The 22,012-nt window shown below is 34.8% G+C and overlaps 2 protein-coding genes across 2 annotated transcripts in view; one reads left to right on the top strand and one right to left on the bottom strand.

The window, feature by feature from the left end:
- The window catches only part of alpha-Man-IIb (alpha-Mannosidase class II b), a 75,630-nt gene extending 70,234 nt beyond the window's left edge, over window positions 1–5,396 (top strand). Inside the window, exons 7-8 of the mRNA XM_076135351.1 lie at window positions 433–544; window positions 623–5,396. Coding sequence (XP_075991466.1) covers window positions 433–544; window positions 623–3,339 — 2,829 coding nt within the window. The 3' untranslated portion in view covers window positions 3,340–5,396. The remainder of the gene's footprint in view (window positions 1–432; window positions 545–622) is intronic.
- Arl5 (ADP-ribosylation factor-like 5) lies at window positions 5,387–20,932 on the bottom strand. Its single transcript, XM_076135352.1, has 5 exons — window positions 20,558–20,932; window positions 19,489–19,697; window positions 14,989–15,114; window positions 11,111–11,220; window positions 5,387–5,619 (listed from the first exon to the last, which is right to left on the bottom strand). Exons 1-5 carry the CDS (start codon window positions 20,601–20,603, stop codon window positions 5,571–5,573), a joined length of 540 nt encoding a protein of 179 aa, XP_075991467.1. The 5' UTR covers window positions 20,604–20,932; the 3' UTR covers window positions 5,387–5,570.
- Between the last annotated feature and the right edge of the window lie 1,080 nt (window positions 20,933–22,012).

Consider the following 22,012-nt stretch of genomic DNA (forward strand, 5'->3'; position numbering starts at 1 on the left):
TGCGTTCAAAGTTACTGTTTCATAATATTAATGTCCGGCTACCATGTTTAAACATTTACCGTCAAATTATTTATTTTAAAATAAAATCTTATGAGACGAAGCCGACTCCAACACGGTTTGCTAGACTGATGATGATGAAAATACCAATCGCTACGCTAAGAAAATATTGTTCTAGATAATTAATGGAATACCTCATGTTTAGAGGAACGAGACGTTTTCATAATCTTTCCTTCAGATTATAACAACGATCATTTAAAAATGCTATAAATTTTACTTATCTTATTCCATTATCGTGGTACATTTCGACTTAAGTGTTACGATAGAAAACCGTGGCATTGATCAAATAAATAAATATCTGTATTTGTATATAGGGCTGTAGGTACTTTCAGTAATTGCATCAGGACGGAAGATAAACACAATATTTAATTACAGGCATTGAAAAAGTTAATCAAGGAAGGTCGGCTCGAGATCACCACGGGCGGCTGGGTGATGCCCGACGAAGCGTGCACGCATATCTACGCGTTAATTGACCAGTTCATTGAAGGTAATGTATAATTTCATTACGACTAAAATATTTATTTATTTGCATTTACAGTTTTAACGTGTTATATAATCCCTGCAGGCCATCACTGGGTAAAGACCAACCTCGGCGTATCCCCGAAAACCGGCTGGTCTATCGATCCCTTCGGACATGGACCTACCGTACCATATTTATTAGATAAAAGCGGACTCGAAGGCACCATCATTCAACGTATCCATTACGCATGGAAACAATGGCTAGCTCAGCGACAGATCGAGGAATTCTATTGGATAACCGGTTGGAATACTAAGAAGCCGTCTATGATCGTCCACAACCAGCCGTTCGATATCTATTCTATCAAGAGTACATGCGGTCCTCACCCATCCATCTGCCTCAGTTTTGATTTTAGGAAGATTCCCGGCGAATACTCGGAATATACCGCTAAGCATGAACCGATTACTGATCAGAATTTGCAAAGCAAATCCAAGACTTTGATCGAGGAGTACGACCGTATCGGCTCTCTGACACCGCATAACGTGGTACTTGTACCTTTGGGCGATGATTTCCGTTATGAATACGCCGAAGAGTTCGACGCACAGTACATCAATTACATGAAGATGTTCAACTATATCAACGCCCACAAGGACCAGTTCAATGCTGAAGTACAGTTCGGAACGCCCCTCGATTATTTCGATGCCGTGAAGGAAAGGCACCAGAATATTCCAACTCTTAAAGGCGACTTTTTCGTTTATTCGGACATATTTAGCGAGGGCAAACCGGCTTATTGGTCTGGCTACTACACCACTAGACCTTACATCAAGATTCTGGCTCGACAAACTGAACACCACCTGCGTAGTGCCGAAATAATGTTTACTCTGGTATACAACTACATCAAGCAGATCGGAAATCCAAAACTAACGGCTTCTGAGAAGAAACTTGAGAAATCTTACGAGCAACTTATTTATGCACGCAGGAACCTGGGCTTATTCCAACATCACGATGCTATTACTGGAACCTCTAAAGCGAGTGTCATGTATGACTACGGAACCAAATTATTCACTAGCTTGTACCACTGCATTCGTTTACAAGAAGCCGCCCTGACAGCTATCATGATCCCTGATACCACGTTACATGGTCAAAGTATTCTGCAAAGTGAAAGTGAGTGGGAAACATACGGGGAACCAGTCAAGAAACTTCAGGTATCAATAATCGATAAAAAGAAAGTGATCGTTTTCAACTCCTTGGCCGAGTCTCGCACCGAAGTTATAACTCTCCGTTCTAACACCACTAACGTCCGAGTATTTGACACCCGCATAAAGAAGCATGTGCTTTACCAGATCACTCCCAACATCGATGTACGTGATGACGGAAAGCGCGTTATAAGCGATACTAATTACGATCTCGAGTTTTTGGTTACAATTCCACCCCTGACATCGGTCACTTTCAATCTAGAGGAGCATACAAACGTTTCGAACCATTGCGTAGTATTCTGCAACAGTTGCAATGAAACTAAACCTGACGCTGAGAAACCTCCATTCCAAATCAAGAAAATGATGCCTGGCGATATTCAATTGGAGAATAATGTGCTGAAACTGCTCATTAACAGGAATACCGGTCTGTTGCGCCAAATATATCGCAAAGATATAAGGCGAAGGAATATTGTCGAAATGCAGTTTGGTGCCTATCAGAGCGCTCAGAGACATTCGGGGGCTTACTTATTCATGCCGGATTACGATGCACCTGAGAAAAACGTACTTCTTCCTTACTCTAACTGGAACGCTCTGCAAGACGACAACATTATCATTGTATCGGGGCCGCTCACTACTGAGCTTACGGCTATGTATTTGCCATTTTTGGTTCACACTATTAGGATTTACAATATCGATGACCCAGTCCTTTCGCGCGCTGTATATGTTGAAAACATCGTCGACTTTGAGAGCCCACCAAAGAACCGTGAAACAGAATTGTTTATGAGAATACAGACAGACATTCAAAACGCTGATATTCCCGAGTTTTACACTGACCAAAACGGCTTCCAGTACCAAAAGCGAGTAAAGGTGGACAAATTAGGCATCGAAGCTAACTATTACCCGATCACTACAATGGCATGGCTGCAAGATGAAGAGGCTAGATTGACGTTGATCACTAACCATGCACAAGGCGCAGCTGCTTTTGAGCCCGGACGCCTAGAGGTGATGCTCGAGCGTAGGACTCTGTACGACGACTTCAGAGGTATTGGCGAAGGTGTGGTAGACAACAAGCCAACAAAGTTCTCTAATTGGCTCTTGCTGGAGGCGATGCCCGGTGCTATACGAAATAAAAGATCGACCAGCGAGAAAATGTTTAACTTTGTGAATGAGCGCTACTTTGATCCCGCCGATAAAGAGAACAAGTACGAATTGCCATCCCAGACTGCGGACTTGTTGAGTAGGTCGCTCAATTATCCTTTAAACGTCTACTTATTGGACACAAGCGAGGTGGGCGAAATCGAGGTGAAGTCGTCGCAATCGTTCTTATCAAACTTCCCGAACGGTATTCACTTGGTGACCCTGCGCACGATCACTGACGACGTACTGGAGCAGTTCCCGAGCGCGACCAACTACATGGTGCTGCAGCGGCCCGGCGCCAGCTGCAACGTGGGAGAGAAGCCAAAGAAAAAATCTGCCAAGTTCACGTCTAAGACTAAGTTCAACGGACTACACATCAACAACATCACCGCGGTCAGTCTGACGGGCCTGAAGACGTTCCACTCGATGACGGGCTTGAGCGATATCCACCTGGATCCGATGGAGGTAAAAACGTATAAGATCCGGTTTTGAAGACTGTTAGTACTAAATAGATTTTAACTTTGTAATTTTATAATAATTTACAAACTTTTAGTAAACTTACTTGCCAGAACACGCTTCGGCAAAGCTTAACATATTAAGTGGACTAACTAGGAAAATGAAATTTAGACAGTACTTTTAAGAATTCTGCATCGTATGTCGACCACCTCACTACACTGCATTTAGAAGAATTATTTTGATTCACGTTACGCACCCACTGTAAGTCACCGCGACTTCACCCGCCTCCACGTTACTTTGACTTACTAACTAATATAATTTGTTGTCGTCCCAATTATTTAGTTCAGTGGAAATCTAGAAGTACTAGATAAAACTACCTCAGGACCAAATGTTATACCTGTTCGTCTATTGATTCTATAACAAATTAATGATTATTATACTAGTTCAATTAATTATAATTATTATAGTCTATTTAAATATCTCCATTTTTACATGAACTCCTAAGAAAATTAATTTATATTTAATTGCGATTATTATAGCTCTGTCACTTAATTTAGCAACTTTAGTGGTTATAATTTGGTACGTTCATAATAAGTTGCTGTGATAGCGTTCATGACATAATTAAATACATATATTTTTATTATTATATTTAAACATTAGTTACCGATATTATCAGGCGGTATATTTTACGCATTTCTTGATTCTCTCGATCGTGTCCTAGCTTCTTGATAACTGGTTACAATTAAGTCATATTTCTGTTATCGATATTAATTTAGTCTACGGTCATCTTGTAGGAGGTAGTCTCTCGACTCTCTCGTTTAAGATATAATTTATTTTTAAGTTCGAAAGTGATATTTGAGTTACATGTAAATTATTTAGTTGAGTTTTAATTTAATGTATATGTCGTAGATAGATCTTAGAATAGTCGCTTCTTGATATTCGATCATTTTATGAAATGGTGTTATTTCTACTGAACTGTTGAAATTTTCGAAAGCTTTTTTAGGTTTAGTTTATGTTTATAACATCTTGACGTCACAAATTTGATAATAGTATGGCCAGTTCCAGCTAGCTTTATGGTTTAATACTATCATTTCGTGAAATTATCATTATGAAAAGACGCACTCTAAGATCTAGCCGCGGCACTTACACTAAACTTGTGTTCTGAATAAAACAAGCCCTGATCTAAATAAATGTCCCAACATGTTTCACTTTACGTTGTACATACAGTTCTCAGGATACGCTCGGCGTATAACAGCTGATAGTTAATAATAAACTAACCAGAGATAAACCACATCCTTCAAATGATTATCGTCTCTGTTTTGATACCATTTGTATCCATGATTTGCTCATAAATTAGCAGTACTTATTTTCATATTCTGATTATTTTTCGCAGTTGTTTTTAAAAATCTTTATTGTAATGTTAAGACTCGCGATGAGTCGAACCTCGTTCGATAGGTCTCATATTTATTTTTGCATTTGATGGACCAAACATTACTTTTGTTTAGTTGTAAACACACGGCTCGGTTTTCTAACTAGTGTTTAGTTATTCAAATATCTCACTTTCTACTTAGTTTGTTAATATTTGTTTTGTATATAACGGATGCAGTGTATATATTTTTTTAAGAATAATGTGTTAATGTTTTAACATTCCCGCTAATAATAGTTTTAGTGAAATTTAATCAAATAACTTTATTTATGGCTTGATGTGACATCTGCAGTAGAAATATATTGAATTTTTAATCAATGTTTCATATTAATACATACATAATGTACCGATTCAGTAAATTTTAATAATATATGAATATGTTAATGTGATAATGTATAACTTGGAATCATTACCATCGATATTGTTTAGTCAATGAAATTAGCTCGTACGTAGACAACAAGATTGAAATCGACTATAATTGTAAGCAAACTTGATAATATACCAACTCTGTGTTTAAATAACGGTGTTTATAATATTTCGTTGTATTATTTGGTTGTAATTGTGGTAATTTAATCATAGCTATAATAATGAATTAACTACTAAATTGTATGTACAATTTTTGTTCGAGAAATTGTAGTTGAAATAAAATAAATAAAATATACAAGAACATCTTTATTATAATATCCCATTCATGCAAAACAACGGACATAGATCCTGATAGGTCTCTTTTTAGAATATAGTAAAATTTATGCAAACATAGTTAATCAGGAATTAGAATTTTTATGTAACTTTTAACTATTATATGTACCTATAATTACTCCTCCACCCACCATGTGACGTGTCATTTCTTCTTTATCCTACTTGCGATCCATTCTAGTCCTAAATGCAACCTGTGAACAAACATTAATATTATTCTTAACACGAAACTCCGTCTCATACTTCACCATAAAAAGAACTACTGAGCTGATCAGACGCCCATAGAATTTGAGAATTAAAAAAGTATAAACATTTTCAATCAATCTGAAGGAATTCGCAGTTGAACTTTAACAGGCGGAAAACAGGATAGGATTTCGATTGCAGTAGGTTGCATTTTATTACCGTTTGGAGCTAGGCACTGAAAAGCACGTGGTTGAACTAGATGCATGGACAGCTGAAACGTACACCTAACGCCATCTGGCGAACGCACTATCAACTACTGCATCGGGTCCAATGAGACGAATAGCATGCAGCAATGCACAGATGGCGCTTTTCGAAAATAAAATTTAAAAGGGCCCTACGCTCTAAACTTCGATGATATAATTTATGCCAAAATAAAAACACCAAGCGACGCATAGCCTAAGTTGCCAGACTCTTATATATTTGTAATTAAAATTGTACGACGCCATACATAGATATTATATCAACAGTTAATAGGTAGAAGTGATCTAAAAGCAGGTCAACATAGATAGGGTTCCTATAATGGTCTAGTATTGGTTTACCTGAACTCTTCAAACCTACTTGGAAACTATATAACTCTAGAAGCATCTAAATTTATGAACAAATCTTTTAAAAATTACACGAAGATGGACTAAACTCATGATAAACGAACACGCAGTGGCGGACGGCCGACAAGACGGTATAAATGTTCATTATAAGAGCATTTACAGAGCAATGACTTGATTATTTAAGGTTGGAGGAAACTGCTACATTACTTGTAAGTATTTTTAATCAAATCCACAAAAAATCTTCACGACGTAATATCTTAGCGCCACCAAGCGTGAAAATAGGTAGATTACAATGACATGTAATACGATTATAATACGTGAATTGAAGGACATTGATCGTCTGGTACCTAATATTAAATTGCTTTAATTGATAAAAATATTCAAATAAACACGTAGATAAGATATATTTTAACACACAGCTGTATTTAAAGATTAACCATTCTTCACGATAATACTTTTAACAAGTAAATTTCACAAGTTACGAAATCAGCAGGCTTACTTTTAATTTCATTTTAACTAGTGTATCATCATGCGCTAGTTTATAATTTAAAGTTTGACATAAGCTTGAATCTGATTCAATCGAATCAGACGTCGGTTCTGACGGGAGTAAGCCCGCAGGTCTTGAACTTATGAGATAATTAAGTATTGAACCGAATTACTGTTAGAGAGAAATAACTAGACCAATATATTTTGTAGAAACAAGGATTGGAAGAATGCTAAGACATCAAGCCAACATTTACTAGAGGGAGTCCTAAACATCCGGCATACATGGAATAACATCAAACCATCGTACTTACCAAACTTGTTCATGATGTAAGGTTTTTATATGTGTATGGAAATCTTTATGATTTTATTTTGAATATGTATCTACTGGTTAGGGTTAATGGCTAGAAAAATCTTTTTGTAAAATAATGAATCACAAAGAAACACTCACTTCTGACCAAAGTTTAAAATGAATAAATTCCATGGGTACAATTTGCTTTACAAAAAAAGCAACCCATTGTCAGTCATTGCAATGTCGGTGGTAACATTATTCCACTATTGATTCCAAAGTCTTGTTGGACAACTTAAAACTATAAATTTTAATATAATGATGAGATTGGTGATAATATATGCAATCAAAGAAATAGTTATCCGAAATATTATTGAAAGTTCTTTAAGTAAAATCCAAGCTTCACCAAAATTAGAGTAGGTATTAGTAAAAAAATATTCATATTAAAAAAGGTTAATGTATTCATTAGGGTAATTAAATACCTTATAGGTACTGTTAAGTATACAGATCTAAGTAATAATATTAAGAGAAGCAAAGGCATTTCAAAAAGATTTCCTAATAATTATGGGCGCCAAAATATCAAAACCTAAGATAGACCGAGTGAAATGCTAGTAACTGTCCGAAGTCATGTTCATCAAATAAACACTTTTGTTAAAGATTTAGTACGTAAGGAGGAACCCTAATTTTTAATAGATATTTTTAATACATGCAGTAGTTTAATTGTGACATGTAAATCGTACCTCAGGTGTTGAAAGAAGATCTTCCTATATAATAAGGTATGATAATATAAAAACCGAGCCAGTAGAAATCTGTAAATGTAAGCAGAATAAGTGCAGTTATAAGTAGTGGCTGTGTCGTAAGTATTTTTGGTGAATATGGAACTTTATGTAGATAATCCTAAATTCAGTAATGTAGCTATGCTGATGCTAATCTTAAGTGTGATAATTCTGTTGTAAGACCTAAGTACGTTGATATGAACTTATGTCATTTGGCAATGAAAATCAAGAAAATCAATGCTAATGCTGTTTGTAAAGTTTTTCATGGTAAAGTATTTCAAATGGCTGGTGTAAAATACAAGAACAAAAAAACGTTTAAAAGATATTTAGTAGAATCCAGGGACAACGTTAAGCGTTGAGGACGCACGGAGCATTCGGTAAGGAGAAAGGCACACTTTGGCACACTCTTAAAATCTTAGTCTAATAAGCTACTATGTTACTTTAAATTCCTACGGACCCTTATTAAGTTTTAAGTCATTGTTTAGCTAACACTACTATTAGTGTGCGTTAGGCTGAAGGTTCGCTGGGTAGGACGGAGTGGAGCAGGCCGCCAATAGACTAATAACTGTGATCTATATCTCCACTCGGCGTTAGTGGGAACTATCATTGGTCAATTCGCAGTCCACTCCACTACTCTCCTTCCAGCTCCGCTCCTGTGGCAACGCAACCCTCATATCTCTGCTTTCAAATCAATTTGAGATTCTGAAACATTGTTTAGGAAAGAATTATACAGAGATATTAATTTTAAATGAGTTGGTGTTAGGTGTTTATACTTAAAATATATCATAGTTATGTGTCCATTATTGTGTTAAATGTCCTGACAATATATTATGTTGAAATCAAAATAATTAATCAATTCAATCATAACCTGTTTTTTACGTTCACCAGCCTTTCATATACTTGGAGATGGAATTTTATTAGGATAGGCAGCCATTCCTATGACATACTTCCTTTATAGTGTTTTAACCCAGGTAACTGGGGAGTGGGGGTCCGATAGGCAGTCTCTCTATGTAAAATACTGGTATTCAGCTGCATCCAGTGAGACTGGAAACCGACTCCAACAATGTTAGAAGAGAGGCTAGGCTGATAATTATTCAATCCTTCCTAGCGCCTATTCTATAGTTAAAATCAGGTATTTTTCTAAATTTAAGTCAATATTTTTGTCTAAAGGTGCGGGAAAAAATAATAATGTACAAATAAATCACTTCAGTAGTTACTGTTATAATTTTAGTAACTATTGTTTAATGTGGCGTGTATATTACTCATACACTGTTCGATTTAATCGTCGCGTGACATAACTGACCACAAGTTATGATAATAAATCTGTAAACTCCTATTAATTACCAGTAGTTAAAGTATCAGTTACATACAAACGAGAATTAATAGCCTTTACTAATGGTTTAGACATGTTTTTATTATTATATGCATGTATAAAGTAAAATATTCATGAATAAAATCACGCCTTTTGCCCATAGGCAGAGACCAAAGAATGCCACTTGGTACGATCCTTACAAACTTCCCTTACTTCATTCACATCCATAGAACTCGCCATATAGAAACTGCATTGTCTAAAGTAAAATATAACTTTTATAAAAGAGCTCTGGCAGCAATTTAAATAAGAACGTTGTTGGAGAATAAATCAATAACGTATAGTACGATATATCGCAAGTTTACTCCCTATGGGAATCAAACCCTACGTGCAATTGCGTTAGCGTGGTCGAGGTCGACTTCATCGCAATACTCGTGGCTAAATTGAACAAGCTTTGAAGCAAATAGCGGTTAATTAATAATACTGGCTTAAGAATGATGTAGTTTTGAATACTTAAAGTATCCTAATAATTCGATTTTACAATATATTTGTCGCCTTGTAGTTCAGTTTCCTTTTTTTCGTATGGTTAGTGGTGTATAGTGTCAAAGTTGTTTAAGCCGCCCGAAAGGCCTTGACATGGCTTAACGACTGTTATCTTTAGAGACAACAGCCGGGACAGAATTTTACGTGCCTTCCAAAGCACGGAGACTCTCAAGACAGCGGATTGAATTTTAGAAATAAGTATACTTAAGGCGTGCTAAATATTTGCATGTCACCTTCATGAAAAAATATGTGATACCAACTAATTTATTTTGTACCTTATTTTCAAGAAATTGAATTTAAATCCCACTGATCGTTTACTGACCGCTGAGCGCAACTAGCTTTAAGCGCCTTTAATGAAAATCGATTAAGCTAGTCCTACAGATGATTTCGTCAGATACTCAGAGCTCAGCAAAAAACTAATCAACTAAAAATAATGAGGGTATTACCGTGCGTCACATCGTTATGGTCCTTCATATAAATAATAATGTCCTGACCTACTTGACAAGATGTTATATTTCTCACGGACATACCGACACCTTATTTTCAGGTCGATTCAATCGATGCAACCAAATTGGCACAAGGTTTCAGTTCTGCGTATGCACTAATAGCAAGCAATCTATCAAATTGATGTCGAAGACCGAACGAACTAGGCAAATGCATCGTTACTACTTGTTAGCATTTGGGGTCATCGAATATATCTACAACTAGTAATTGTTACTCTAAATATCTAATAATGCATTGTTCTTTGCGCGTGCATATTAATTCCGTCTGATTGGCTACGCTTAGACTAAGTCGCTAGGCCTAAAATATACAGCTAAGGTATTGATATACTTAATTAGGTATTGAAATAAGAAGATTATACTATCGTGTTGTTATTAGGTTTATAATTAAGTTACTTAAGTTTAGTACTTATATAGAAAAGTTAAAAAGTTGAAATTTTTTCCTTAGGAAGACAAAAAGGCTGTAAATGGTAAATTGTGTCACATTTGTTGACGCTCTTCGAGCATTGATGTCTCATAATCTCGTTTTGAGACGCGGAGTACAGAGTAAGAGACATGTTTTCGTCAAAGTTTAGCCTTAAAGTTAGTCACGCAAGTGACAGCATATAACTATATTCTGGTAGTTAAAGATCGCAAACTACCTAGATAAAACAAAATGTCTGGTTCACCGCCTTTTAATCTCTTCTCATCTCTATAAGACACGTTACTTTTATATATCACACTAGGTTATGTCAAAATATTCATTACAGAAACATACAAACGTATTGATCATTTTATTCAGCAAATATAGGCCGACAAAATCAGTCGAAGTCGTTTATAACTTTTAATAACTCTCCTGTTTTTCCGCAACATTCAATCGTATTTATACTTTTACGTAAATAAGGAACGATCCTACTGCAGTTTACCGATTATCTTGGGCTGTTCACAGCCGATAGTTCGTAATGGCTACCCTGGTGTAAAACCTTTGTCAGTTTGTAAGTAATTGTGAGATATGTACCCTTCTCCGGTAAGTGCACAGCAGGCTTGTATGTGCCACGGGTGTTGCTTTATAGACGTCAGGTCCAACTGCTCGGATATCTCCGCCGCTGTCATCGAACCCTTCACGTCCTGTAAACAACAGAAATATCATATTAAATATAGATTTCGAAAGTAAAACGTACTTGTCTAACAGTCAAATTAGCTACCCTTTATGAAACGTCAAAAACACATTTTAGAATAGAAATAAGTATTTTAAAAAGAAAAAACAAATAAAAAGAAAAAAAAATAGGGTGAAGTGACGTCACTGTTTTGCATTTTTATTGGTATCAAATGAGTGTCTCATAAAATATTTCAATCCGTAGTAATTACAATTTCATCACTATTCACCAAAAATTGTCTGAGCATTTGAGATGAACCATTTAGGATAACAAGTAAATATTTTTTTATATTAGCCCAGTCGACTTCCCAATTGCCCTTGACACTACTGATACGAACGGTCGCTTCAGTAATATTTTACAAAGGGGTTAGGACTTATCTAGATTAAAATAACAGATTTTCTCATTAGAACTCAAAATAGGGACATAAGTCCAAAATCAAGTCAGTTTAAGTAAAAAAACACACGACATGGCATTCAACAATCGTTTAGCTGCCATTGTGATAAGTGAGGAATCTATAGTGACCCAAAAACATAACATCACGCACAAGTGTTCGTTGATAAATGGTACTTTAACAATCTAACAGACCTTGCTCCAAGATCATTACAGACCAATAGAAAGTTACACGTATACATTACATAAGGTCATACACGTATTGTTTTCCTAAACATTTGCTTTACTAACTATATTTTAAAATAGCTTTTGCATGCTACTTTGATCGCGTGGTTTGTTACTTATGACAGAATTCTCGTACAAACTTTCATCCCCTATTTTATCCCCTTGGGGGTAGAATTGATCAAAATCCTTTCTTAGCAGATGCCTACTTCATAACATCTACCTGCATGCCAAATATCAGTTTGATCCGTCCAGTGGTTTGTGCTGTGCGTTGATAGATTACTATGTCAGTCAGTCACCTTTGAGTTATACCTATATATTTCACTGACTAGTGCAGTGAGGAGCGTAAATTACAGATAAAACTGTAAAATCAAAGAAACTGTATGTTAAGTATAATAAAATATGCAACAGTTTTTAAACTAGACCTTCAGGATAATTACAGCTGAGAAATCTCAACCAAATCAGTGCAATGTTATTTAGCGCGATGCGCGGAGCAATCAATCATTCAGATTCAGGTAACCGAACACTAGGTAAATGATCTACTCTTTTAAAGAACATTCAAGATATTTTCGTTATATAAGCGTCGGCAAACTTCAATGTTATAATAAAACTCGTAGTAGTTGACATGACAATGATTTGGGGGTCAGGTGCAAATAAGTATACAGTCGTTTCAATGATAACTAGTAACTTAATGCGCAACTGACATTTTACGTAATTATACTTTTTAAAGATTCGCAGAACGAAACCTTTATCAATATTATTCGTAGTTTTAACAGACTTAAAAATAGGATTATCTATTCGATACATATCGTATTATGATTAATGTATAATAGAATACGGGAATTAACGCGAACACGCATTTTACATTAAAAGGCATTTTAAGGTAAAATGCGTGTTCGCGTTCATTCCCGTATTCTATTATACATTAAACATGCAACGCGAGAGTTTAAAAAAAAACGTATTATGATTGAAAATGCAATATTATTATATCCTAACATGATCCTACCAATGTTACAAATTTTAACTTTGATGAAATATGGCACTCAGATAGTATAGACGAAAAGGACAATATTTGGTGTCACTATGTGAAAAATTATGCAAAATACAAATTTAGGAGTTAAATACGTTCCACTTTAGATAAATAGACAGTAATCAACCCATCAATTCCACCTATTAACATGTCACGATTTAAACTTATTTATTCTAAATTGGTTCCGAGATATCACGCAGGTAGTATATAATTATGAAGTTGCTAGAATTTGGAATAATTTACCCTTGTAAATGCAAAATTTACGTAAGCTGTATCATTTTGTAGTTAAGAAATATTCTGCTACATATTAAGACGAATTCTAAATTATCGAAAAACGCGTTTTTGTCTTTTCCGCGACGCTGTAGACGTTAATTAGGACCAAAATCAGTCTTGCAAATAAACTTCTTCGGAAAATTGCACATAAATACCGTCGCATTGAACAATATTACTGGCAGCTATATCAAATTGTGTGTCCGCATGACGTGTTTGTTTTGATAGTGATTGACGGCAGTTAGCACCTCGGTACGGCGGGTACTTGTGCACGTGAGCGGTGGGTCCCCACTGACCTTAGCTCCAGTGCTTCTATTAAATCTATTATATCACTACCGGTATCGCTCCCCAGGCTCGCACACTTATCAACTGAAAATTGCCAATGCGCAATGCAATACGACATTAATAAGTTACTGTATATTCTTTTATTTGACAAATTATAGACTTTATCTGGATAAAAACTCCGGGATATTATCCTATCTGTATTATATTAGGTCGGGGAAAAAGTCTTTTCGCATTATAGTATGTATGAACTTGTAATAAAATCTCTCTGGCTTCAAGAATCACAAATGAGTACACGGTTCATAAGGTTTCTTTCAGTGAGCTCGTGAGGTACCCAAATATCGAGCTTTTTTGTGTATAGAGAAGATTTTATTACAAGTTCATACATACTAAAATGCGAAAAGACTTTTTCCCCGACCAATTTGTATTATATTGTTCAGAGATAGGTAGGTACTTCCATTGACAAATTACAGTTCGATTGTATAACACAGTACAGAATAAATGAGGGCTGTTCCAATGCAATATCGGAAAGAACCGGTGAATGGTAGTGTTGTTAAGTAATAACTTTTAATTTACTTGGACACTCTTGCAATAAGTAATCGCTGGTAGTACTTATTTTAATCACTTTTTACCAAGTAATTTATTTCGAGGTTAAAAGCATAAAAAGTACATAACTTGCGAAGCATACCATTATATTCTATACCTATATATGATTGATATTTTGTGTGAATATAACACATGTTCGGAACATCTTCGTCGTATTATCGTGAGTATAAATAATGATGACGACATAAGATTGACACAGGTGGAGTCGCAGACACATGATTTGATAACATCTCGTCTTGTACTAACGTCTTATTAACTACACTCTTATCATTATTTCTTACTTGTTCTTATTTAGAAAGCGATGTTATTATTTTGCTTTAATTTTCTTTTATTCCACTTTCGATAGAATGTTGCGTATTGGGTTTGTAGTTAGTTTGTGTATTTAAATAGTCTTCGTAATCGAATCACATAATAATAAGAAATATGTAAGCATATAATAATTTGTTTTTCAATAAGGGAATTATCGGAAATTCTATTAGAAAAGTCCTTAGTAACAAACTCAAGATTTTGATAATAATGATAATCGGATTAATTACGCTCCTTCAGGTGGATGGGTCTAAAACATACTTGGGAAAATATTATTACTCTACCTATCTGAAGGAAATTTGATAAAATGCGTAATTATTCTACAGACTGTTTACACATTTTTATAACTCTACAAATATTTTGTCGGTAGTTAGACTAGTGACACCAAGGTCGTCAGATTTTTCAACCTTGTGCCATTTTTACGACTTTAATCTAAACAGCGACTTGAACGAAGAAGCCTAGTTTTAATCTTGCTTCTATCGAGCCGAGATCCGTGCAACTAACTAAGTATAATACCTATCGTCTAGTTTCAAAGTCAGAACATTGAAGTCGGTCAAAACTTTATAGAACTTTCACATTCCACAGGTTGTTTTGAAGGTTATAAGTTAAGTCTACGTTAGTATCTGTACGTACCTGTTTATTAGCGTACACCAGTAGGCAGGCTCGGCTTAACTCCTCGTGTTTGAGCATCTGATGGAGCTCATCTCGGCTTATGCTTAGCCGCTGGCGGTCCGTGGAGTCGATCACCATGATCACGAACTGAGTGAGAACAGAAGCATGCACCAATTATCATACAATGCCAAAATAGACGAAAAACAAGTTCACAGTCAATTACTATGACTGGATCAGATTCATTCACCTGCAAAACAAAGCAATTTACATAATCGCTAATCAAGTATCGCTCAGCTCGCCAGCGCAATCAGCTCGGCTGGTAGGTTATAATTCGTCATGTGAGGTTATAAATAGTGTTTATTACCAATTCTTACAAACAATCGCGAAGGACAGGCTGGTTATGTCGCAAAATATTGTAGGCGAACCGGTCGACGGAACCAGTTCACGTTATTAATTCTTTCGCTGAAGCCTTAACAGTAACGAAGCAGTTTGAATCGATGCAAAAAACATAATGCGACGCCAGCCTACGCTATTAAAAATGTATGCATTTTACCAAGTGCAATTTCTTAGTATTTGTTGTTGCACTTGAAAAGCGCGCCAAGTCCGCGCTTTGGTATTTACTTATTCAACGTCGAGTTGACGACTCGACTCGTGAAATTTTAAACATCAACAGACATACGACTTTCACTGAGATTGTTTCGTAGTTTTGTCAGGACATACAATCATAGCCGTTTATAGTGGAGACTGGATTATTAGCTTGCTACGTAGTTAAGGCTACTGACCAACATTTTAATAACTGTCCCAATGTTTAAACATAATAAGTAGAAGGATATGTTTAGCCGGGAATCGAACCTGGCATTGCTAAACCATAAGTATATCTTCAGGCCTGTTATAAGAATATCTTGTCGTAAATTAAACACATTAAAACAAACATATTAAATTCCACTTTACATTAAACGAATGTCATTCGTATTATCTTTCGCGTGTAGCCATTAATAAAACAAAGATAAGACAATGTTCACTTCCTAATATTTTAACACAATTAACAACATAAATATCTTTCCTTGTTTATAAATACTTTACTTTTCAACATGACTTTAGCCTTTAATTCAAGTTTTTGTACACTCCCTGAATTACTAAACTATGACGTCATAATTGTGTACAGCACGTAACAGTATGACACATAGGGAAAGTGGTCGGCTCGCTATAAACGCAACGATGGTAAGTCAATTCCCGGTGGAGACTAATATTTACATGCAATATACTGATAGTTATTCAGTCTAAGTGCATGTGGATAAAATAATGTTATGCTCGAAGACTTCCTACGTCCTAATGTATCAACAAAAGGTGCAAGTGCAGTTATTTTATGATATGAATACAATAAGAATGATTGCGATGGATTCAATGTCAAGTTGACCGTGAAAACCATTTTATTTTAACTTCACACTCGCTTATACTGTTTCGAAATTTTAACCAAATAGTTAACATACTATTTCCTCTATATCGTTTTCCTATTAAATCACGACAATTTAGATTTACAACTTTGGAGGTCAAATAATATAATTATTAGACAAGTAATGTATACTTAAATAGAAACTTTAGTAGTTCCAATAATGTGTGATTATGTCTGATCGATAACAGCGTTGTTAGAAACTGATTTACTCGAACTGCCCTACATAAGGAACTGATTGTTGAGGGTTTTGTATTATTTATTAGCCGACTGGGCCGACTTTATATAGATAAAAGATCAGAATTGCTGTTGTGTCGCGGGGATTTTTTAAAAACATACGATCAACTGACAAAAAGTACACCCAGACGAGAAACCACTAGGTATTTATGGATCACAAGAATATTTGTTTAGAGTGGGAATCGAACCTACGGCACACTGGTAGGGGCGTGGTGACCACCTAAACCACTTCTTAATATTTAGGACATAATAAGTAGTTTAATATTTTTAAATACTATAAAACGTAAAGTATATAGAACAATGAATACATAATAAAATTTCCTGTAAGCAAAGGTACACGGTAGTTATAATCCATAATGGTTTGTTGTTCACGACAATATATTTGTTCTAATTGTTGAATACAATTGAAATTACACGTCCTTATCGGTCATTATATTGTTATTTTACTCAACATAAGTAATTAGTGCTCAATAGAAACAGAATGGAGACTCGTATTCATTACTATTGCAGGTTAAGTATATAATAAACTAGCTGACCCGCGCAACTTCGCTTGCGTCACCTAAGAGAATTGGTCAAAATTTTCCCCGTTTTTGTAACATTTTTCCTTGCTACTCCGCTCCTAATAACCGTAGCGTGATGTTATATAGCCTATAGCCTTCCTCGATAAATGGGCTATCTAACACTGAAAGAATTTTTCAAATCGGACCAGTAGTTCTTGAGATTAGCGCGTTCAAACAAACAAACAAACAAACAAACAAACAAACAAACTCTTCAGCTTTATAATATTAGTATAGATAATCAACGACGAATCGAGGATTTCGGCACTTATACGGATTTTAAATTTCAAATGCCTGGCCAAAGTATCGTGTGGGAGTGAAGACCTCAGAGGCTTTTGATGACACCTCCAGATCAAAAGTCTGCTTACTCTCCCCGTTAGGAATATTATCTCGGAATTGTAATTTTATGTTATAGGGACGATCTTTACAAACTCGGCGATTAGGAAACCTTTATTCGACACACGCCATCTCATATTTTCCTTTTAAAACATAAGCAACAAAGATACTTGTCTTTACTTTTAAACTACAGTGTTTTATATCGTACATGATGTTATTTTAAAATAACTATCACAAAATGAACATTCCAAGCATTTCTTGAAACACGTTCGTTAGACCGTATGCGTGACCGTTGTATTACGGGGAATCATTCTTAATGCAATAGTTTACTGCATTTCGACATTGTTATTGATATTAACCAAACGAATTAAAAATATGATGAAATTGAATGTAAAAATTGCTGTAATTCTTTTGAATACAGTAATCCGTTTGGTAAATATTTAGTTACAAGGGACTTAACGATAAAAACAAATTGGATATCGGCGTAATCGATTAACATTCATATAAAAAAGCAATGATTCGAACATTGTACTTTTTTAAATCGGTCAAAATGGTACAAAGAAGTATTTATTTGTTGGTGTCTTCAGCGCAATTTGGTCAAAAACGCTCGGTGTAAATGCAATAGCGTGATGTTTGTGCATTAACCAAATTAGTAAAAATCGATTCAATGTCACATACCATTACTTACATTACAAAACATGAAATAATGCTTCATGTATAAGTACAGTAACAGTGACAGCTAATTTTGACAAATTCGATTAGTAATAAGGTAATAACTGATGGCTTATAAACGTAAAAGTGCGGCAACAAGGTCGAATTCTCGCCAAGCTTATCCTCATTTACAATAAGGATGTTTGTTTAATGTCTTGTAACAACAATGTCCTACGATCTTATTACGCGAGCTAAAATTTAGTTAACGTTAACGATTTAAAAACTTGAAACATGAGTCGTATTTCAAAAGGTCTTTCTATTGTTAAAAAACTAAGCCTTATTACTCTTTGGTGAATGGAAACCTGCATTAATCGTAAAAAAATGCTATATTTCTGTATATTTTAGGAAATGAATGACTATTCCAAAGCCTAAGTCAGGAGGAAAACTTAAAATCGCGAGCGAAATCGCCAGCAGCCGCCAGTCCAATTCAAGGGAAACTAAACTGCTATTTATTAGCAGCTAGACCTGACCTGACCTTTAATACTTCTGGGCTCAGCAATTGTAACAAAAAATACAAGAATCCTCATGCAATATAAAACTGCAATATTGTATGTTTTTTATCTGATGAACACAAGAAAAAAAGCATACATGTAAAGGCAGGTTTTCTGATGCAACAAATGTAACATGATAATTATTTCTATTGTTTCTTTAATAAGACTATTTGTGTTATCATGTAATAGGAATAAATCTTGCCTGTTTCAACTACATTGTAATTTGCAAACTTTTTTCTGCAGGAATTATTAAAGACTTATCCTAGATGTTTTTTTAGATAGACCACAGTTATAGAATTGTTGAAGAGCTCTCTAACTAATTCTTATACATCTTTGTCCCATTTTAAAGAAGGCTGTCAGTCATGTATAATTTACTTGAATCTGTTATCATCAAATTGAGTTATTCATCCATTGTTTATAGATTCTGCTTTTCAACAATTTGAATACATACATACATAAAACACGATGTAAAATGGGTTATTTTTGGAACTGTTATATTTCATAAAATATTGAACTATTTGGGTGACACAGGTAGCTTTGTTTGTGAACAAGATTATGGATATATGGGTGGAGATTAAAAAAAAAATAGTAAGCTATACATCATCCTAGACTTAACCTTTAACCTTCTATATGGTAAATTTCATCAAACAGTAAAGCAGTTTAGCCATGATAGTGTATTTGATAGACAGAGAGATATTTTTTACCTGTAATTTTATTAAGTATGGATATGAATAGTTACCTCACTATTAGTATAGTAGGTGTTCCATGCGGACCTCAAGCTTTGTTGTCCACCGAGATCCCACATGACAAAGCGTAAGTTCCTCCACACTACCTCCTCCACATTAGAGCCAATGGTAGGTCGAGTATGGACCGCCTCACCTAGCAATAGCTGGTACAATATTGTTGTTTTGCCAGCATTGTCTAGGCCCACAAGTACTAGTTTGTGTTCTGAAACAAAATTTATACTTTAGATGTTGTTCAACATAATATAAAAATATTATTGTTCGGTGAAGTTATATTTTGTTCTTTGATGATGCCCTATTTACATAAATATTTAAAGCAAGCAACAAGATTGTAATTTCATCTAAATGTTACAATTATGAATGTACATAATAATAAATCATATCCGTTATCTAACTGTAAATGGTTGTGTTTGTTCTACTTTGGTGTGGAGAAATGATTAAGTGCTGTCACTCAGAATTTGATACCGCAAGGGATATGTCTGAGCTCAATTGAGATGAGCAATATGTTTATTATATAACATTATAATAGGTGTAGTAGTTATTAAACTTTTCAATTCAAATAAAAAAAATGGACTATGAATGTATGTCTTTTTTATGTTTATTGTTGGTTGCATAGTTCATAGCATGATATTAGTTCTAATTCTAGGAGATTAGAGTCTTAGATGATATTTTAAAATAAATGTTTAGAGTGCATTTGTACAAACTAACCTATAATGACAAGCACAGTCAGCAATGTTTTGTTCACTGTTTGTAAACTTGAATATGTTGCTCATGACAATAACATTACGTGCACTCGAAGCACTATGATGTATTAACGCTACTGACGTGATACTGATCACTTTCTTACAACAACTAATAATAACTGTGCCATTTCAACAATTAAACACTTTATGTAAGTGTAACCAAAATTATATTTCGTAACAACGCGGAACAAAGACACCTTATGCTTTATCAATATCGTTGTCTTTTAGGACATAATTTCGGGTGTCTCGCAATACAATACGTCTTACATTATCTTATCATGTCATTGCCTCCAGCATTACAATAATTTCAAAAGTCACTCACCCTCATTTCCGAACAAACTCCAGATCTTTGATATCAGCAAACCCATGGTTGACAAACTTTGCAGTTAAAAAGATCAAGGAAACAAAGAATGTAAGGTAAACTACTTATTTAGTCTCATTGTCGAAGACAATTTGGCCGAGTTTATGCAGTGTTATGAATTAACAATCCACCACACTGTACTTTGTATACTCCGTTCACGCCCTAATTCGCTTTAATATCACACTTAATCGCATTTTCACTAGTAAATGTAAAAAAATATTTAAGATACGCGTCTGTGAACTTTTCTTACGGAGCGAACGACGGACACAGAAAGACGACACAGACACGGACAGATAGCTACGACATCAACAGCAACATAATTTTACGGGGGACTATTCTTGTGTAAGTATTTCGAGCTTGTCGTATTTAATATTCAGAATATGTAACAGTAAAGATTATTATTATTTTGAAATTCTAATATTGTATTCATTAATTAACTTATGCTACAAGCAAGTGATACAAATTTATCAAAACTACAATTACACTTGAACCGATACACTCGGATACACAATATTTTTATTACCAGACCTAAAATAGTATTTATGAGAATAACCGCCAATCTGTTCCTTTCTACGTAGTAATATGTCAATGTCAATATAAACAAAATGTTGTGTATTTTGTTTTTCTATAAAGGGCATATTTTTATACATTTTAAACTCACTTAAGTTTTTGAATTAGATAACTTCACAAATTTCGTGTTTTGCTGTAAAATAATACAATCAACCCACTGTAACAGAGTTACGCAATACTACTCGGAGTAGAGGAGTGTATCGCAACTAAATGTCTAGTTTTGGCGGGAAATTACAACTTTATTTTTAGTTTCACAATTCACTTTGGCTTTTAAACCAAACAAAATCATTTAATAGTATTTGTTTTATGATGAAGTGTAAGCAAGATTTATGTTTGATACCTTACAGTGTTTTTAATCGACCGCTTCAGATTGGTGAGCATAGTATGATTTGATTTAAAACATAACCAAAAAAACCTTTGGTCCGTTACCTTAGTTATAACTATTTTACACTCTGTGGTTGATTTTAGTAATAAAGTAACAGTCCATTCACAATTTCACAAGAGCTCTATGAACATGTAGATAAGATACGAAACTGAGATTAGAGCCTTCTGGTCGTCAATAAACCAGAGTTCTATTATTCTACATAGACCGAGTCATATAAGTAATTAGTAAGTGGGTATAAAAGTGTCTAACATTCAACACATCTAATCCAAACAGTTTCTTTTTAATAAATAGACAACTAGGTAGGTAGGTACCTAGTTATTGTTTCCTGGCTTCCTTATGTTTTGCTTTCGCCTGCAAAAAAGTCCATCACAAATAATTTGTGTAGGTAGAATAATAATCTACTTATTTAGTAATCATTTGTTTTTGGATCCGTATCGCCACCGTTGGGAACCTATGACGTA

Source organism: Anticarsia gemmatalis, chromosome Z, assembly GCF_050436995.1.
Source record: "Anticarsia gemmatalis isolate Benzon Research Colony breed Stoneville strain chromosome Z, ilAntGemm2 primary, whole genome shotgun sequence".
Taxonomy (NCBI): Eukaryota; Metazoa; Arthropoda; class Insecta; order Lepidoptera; family Erebidae; genus Anticarsia; species Anticarsia gemmatalis.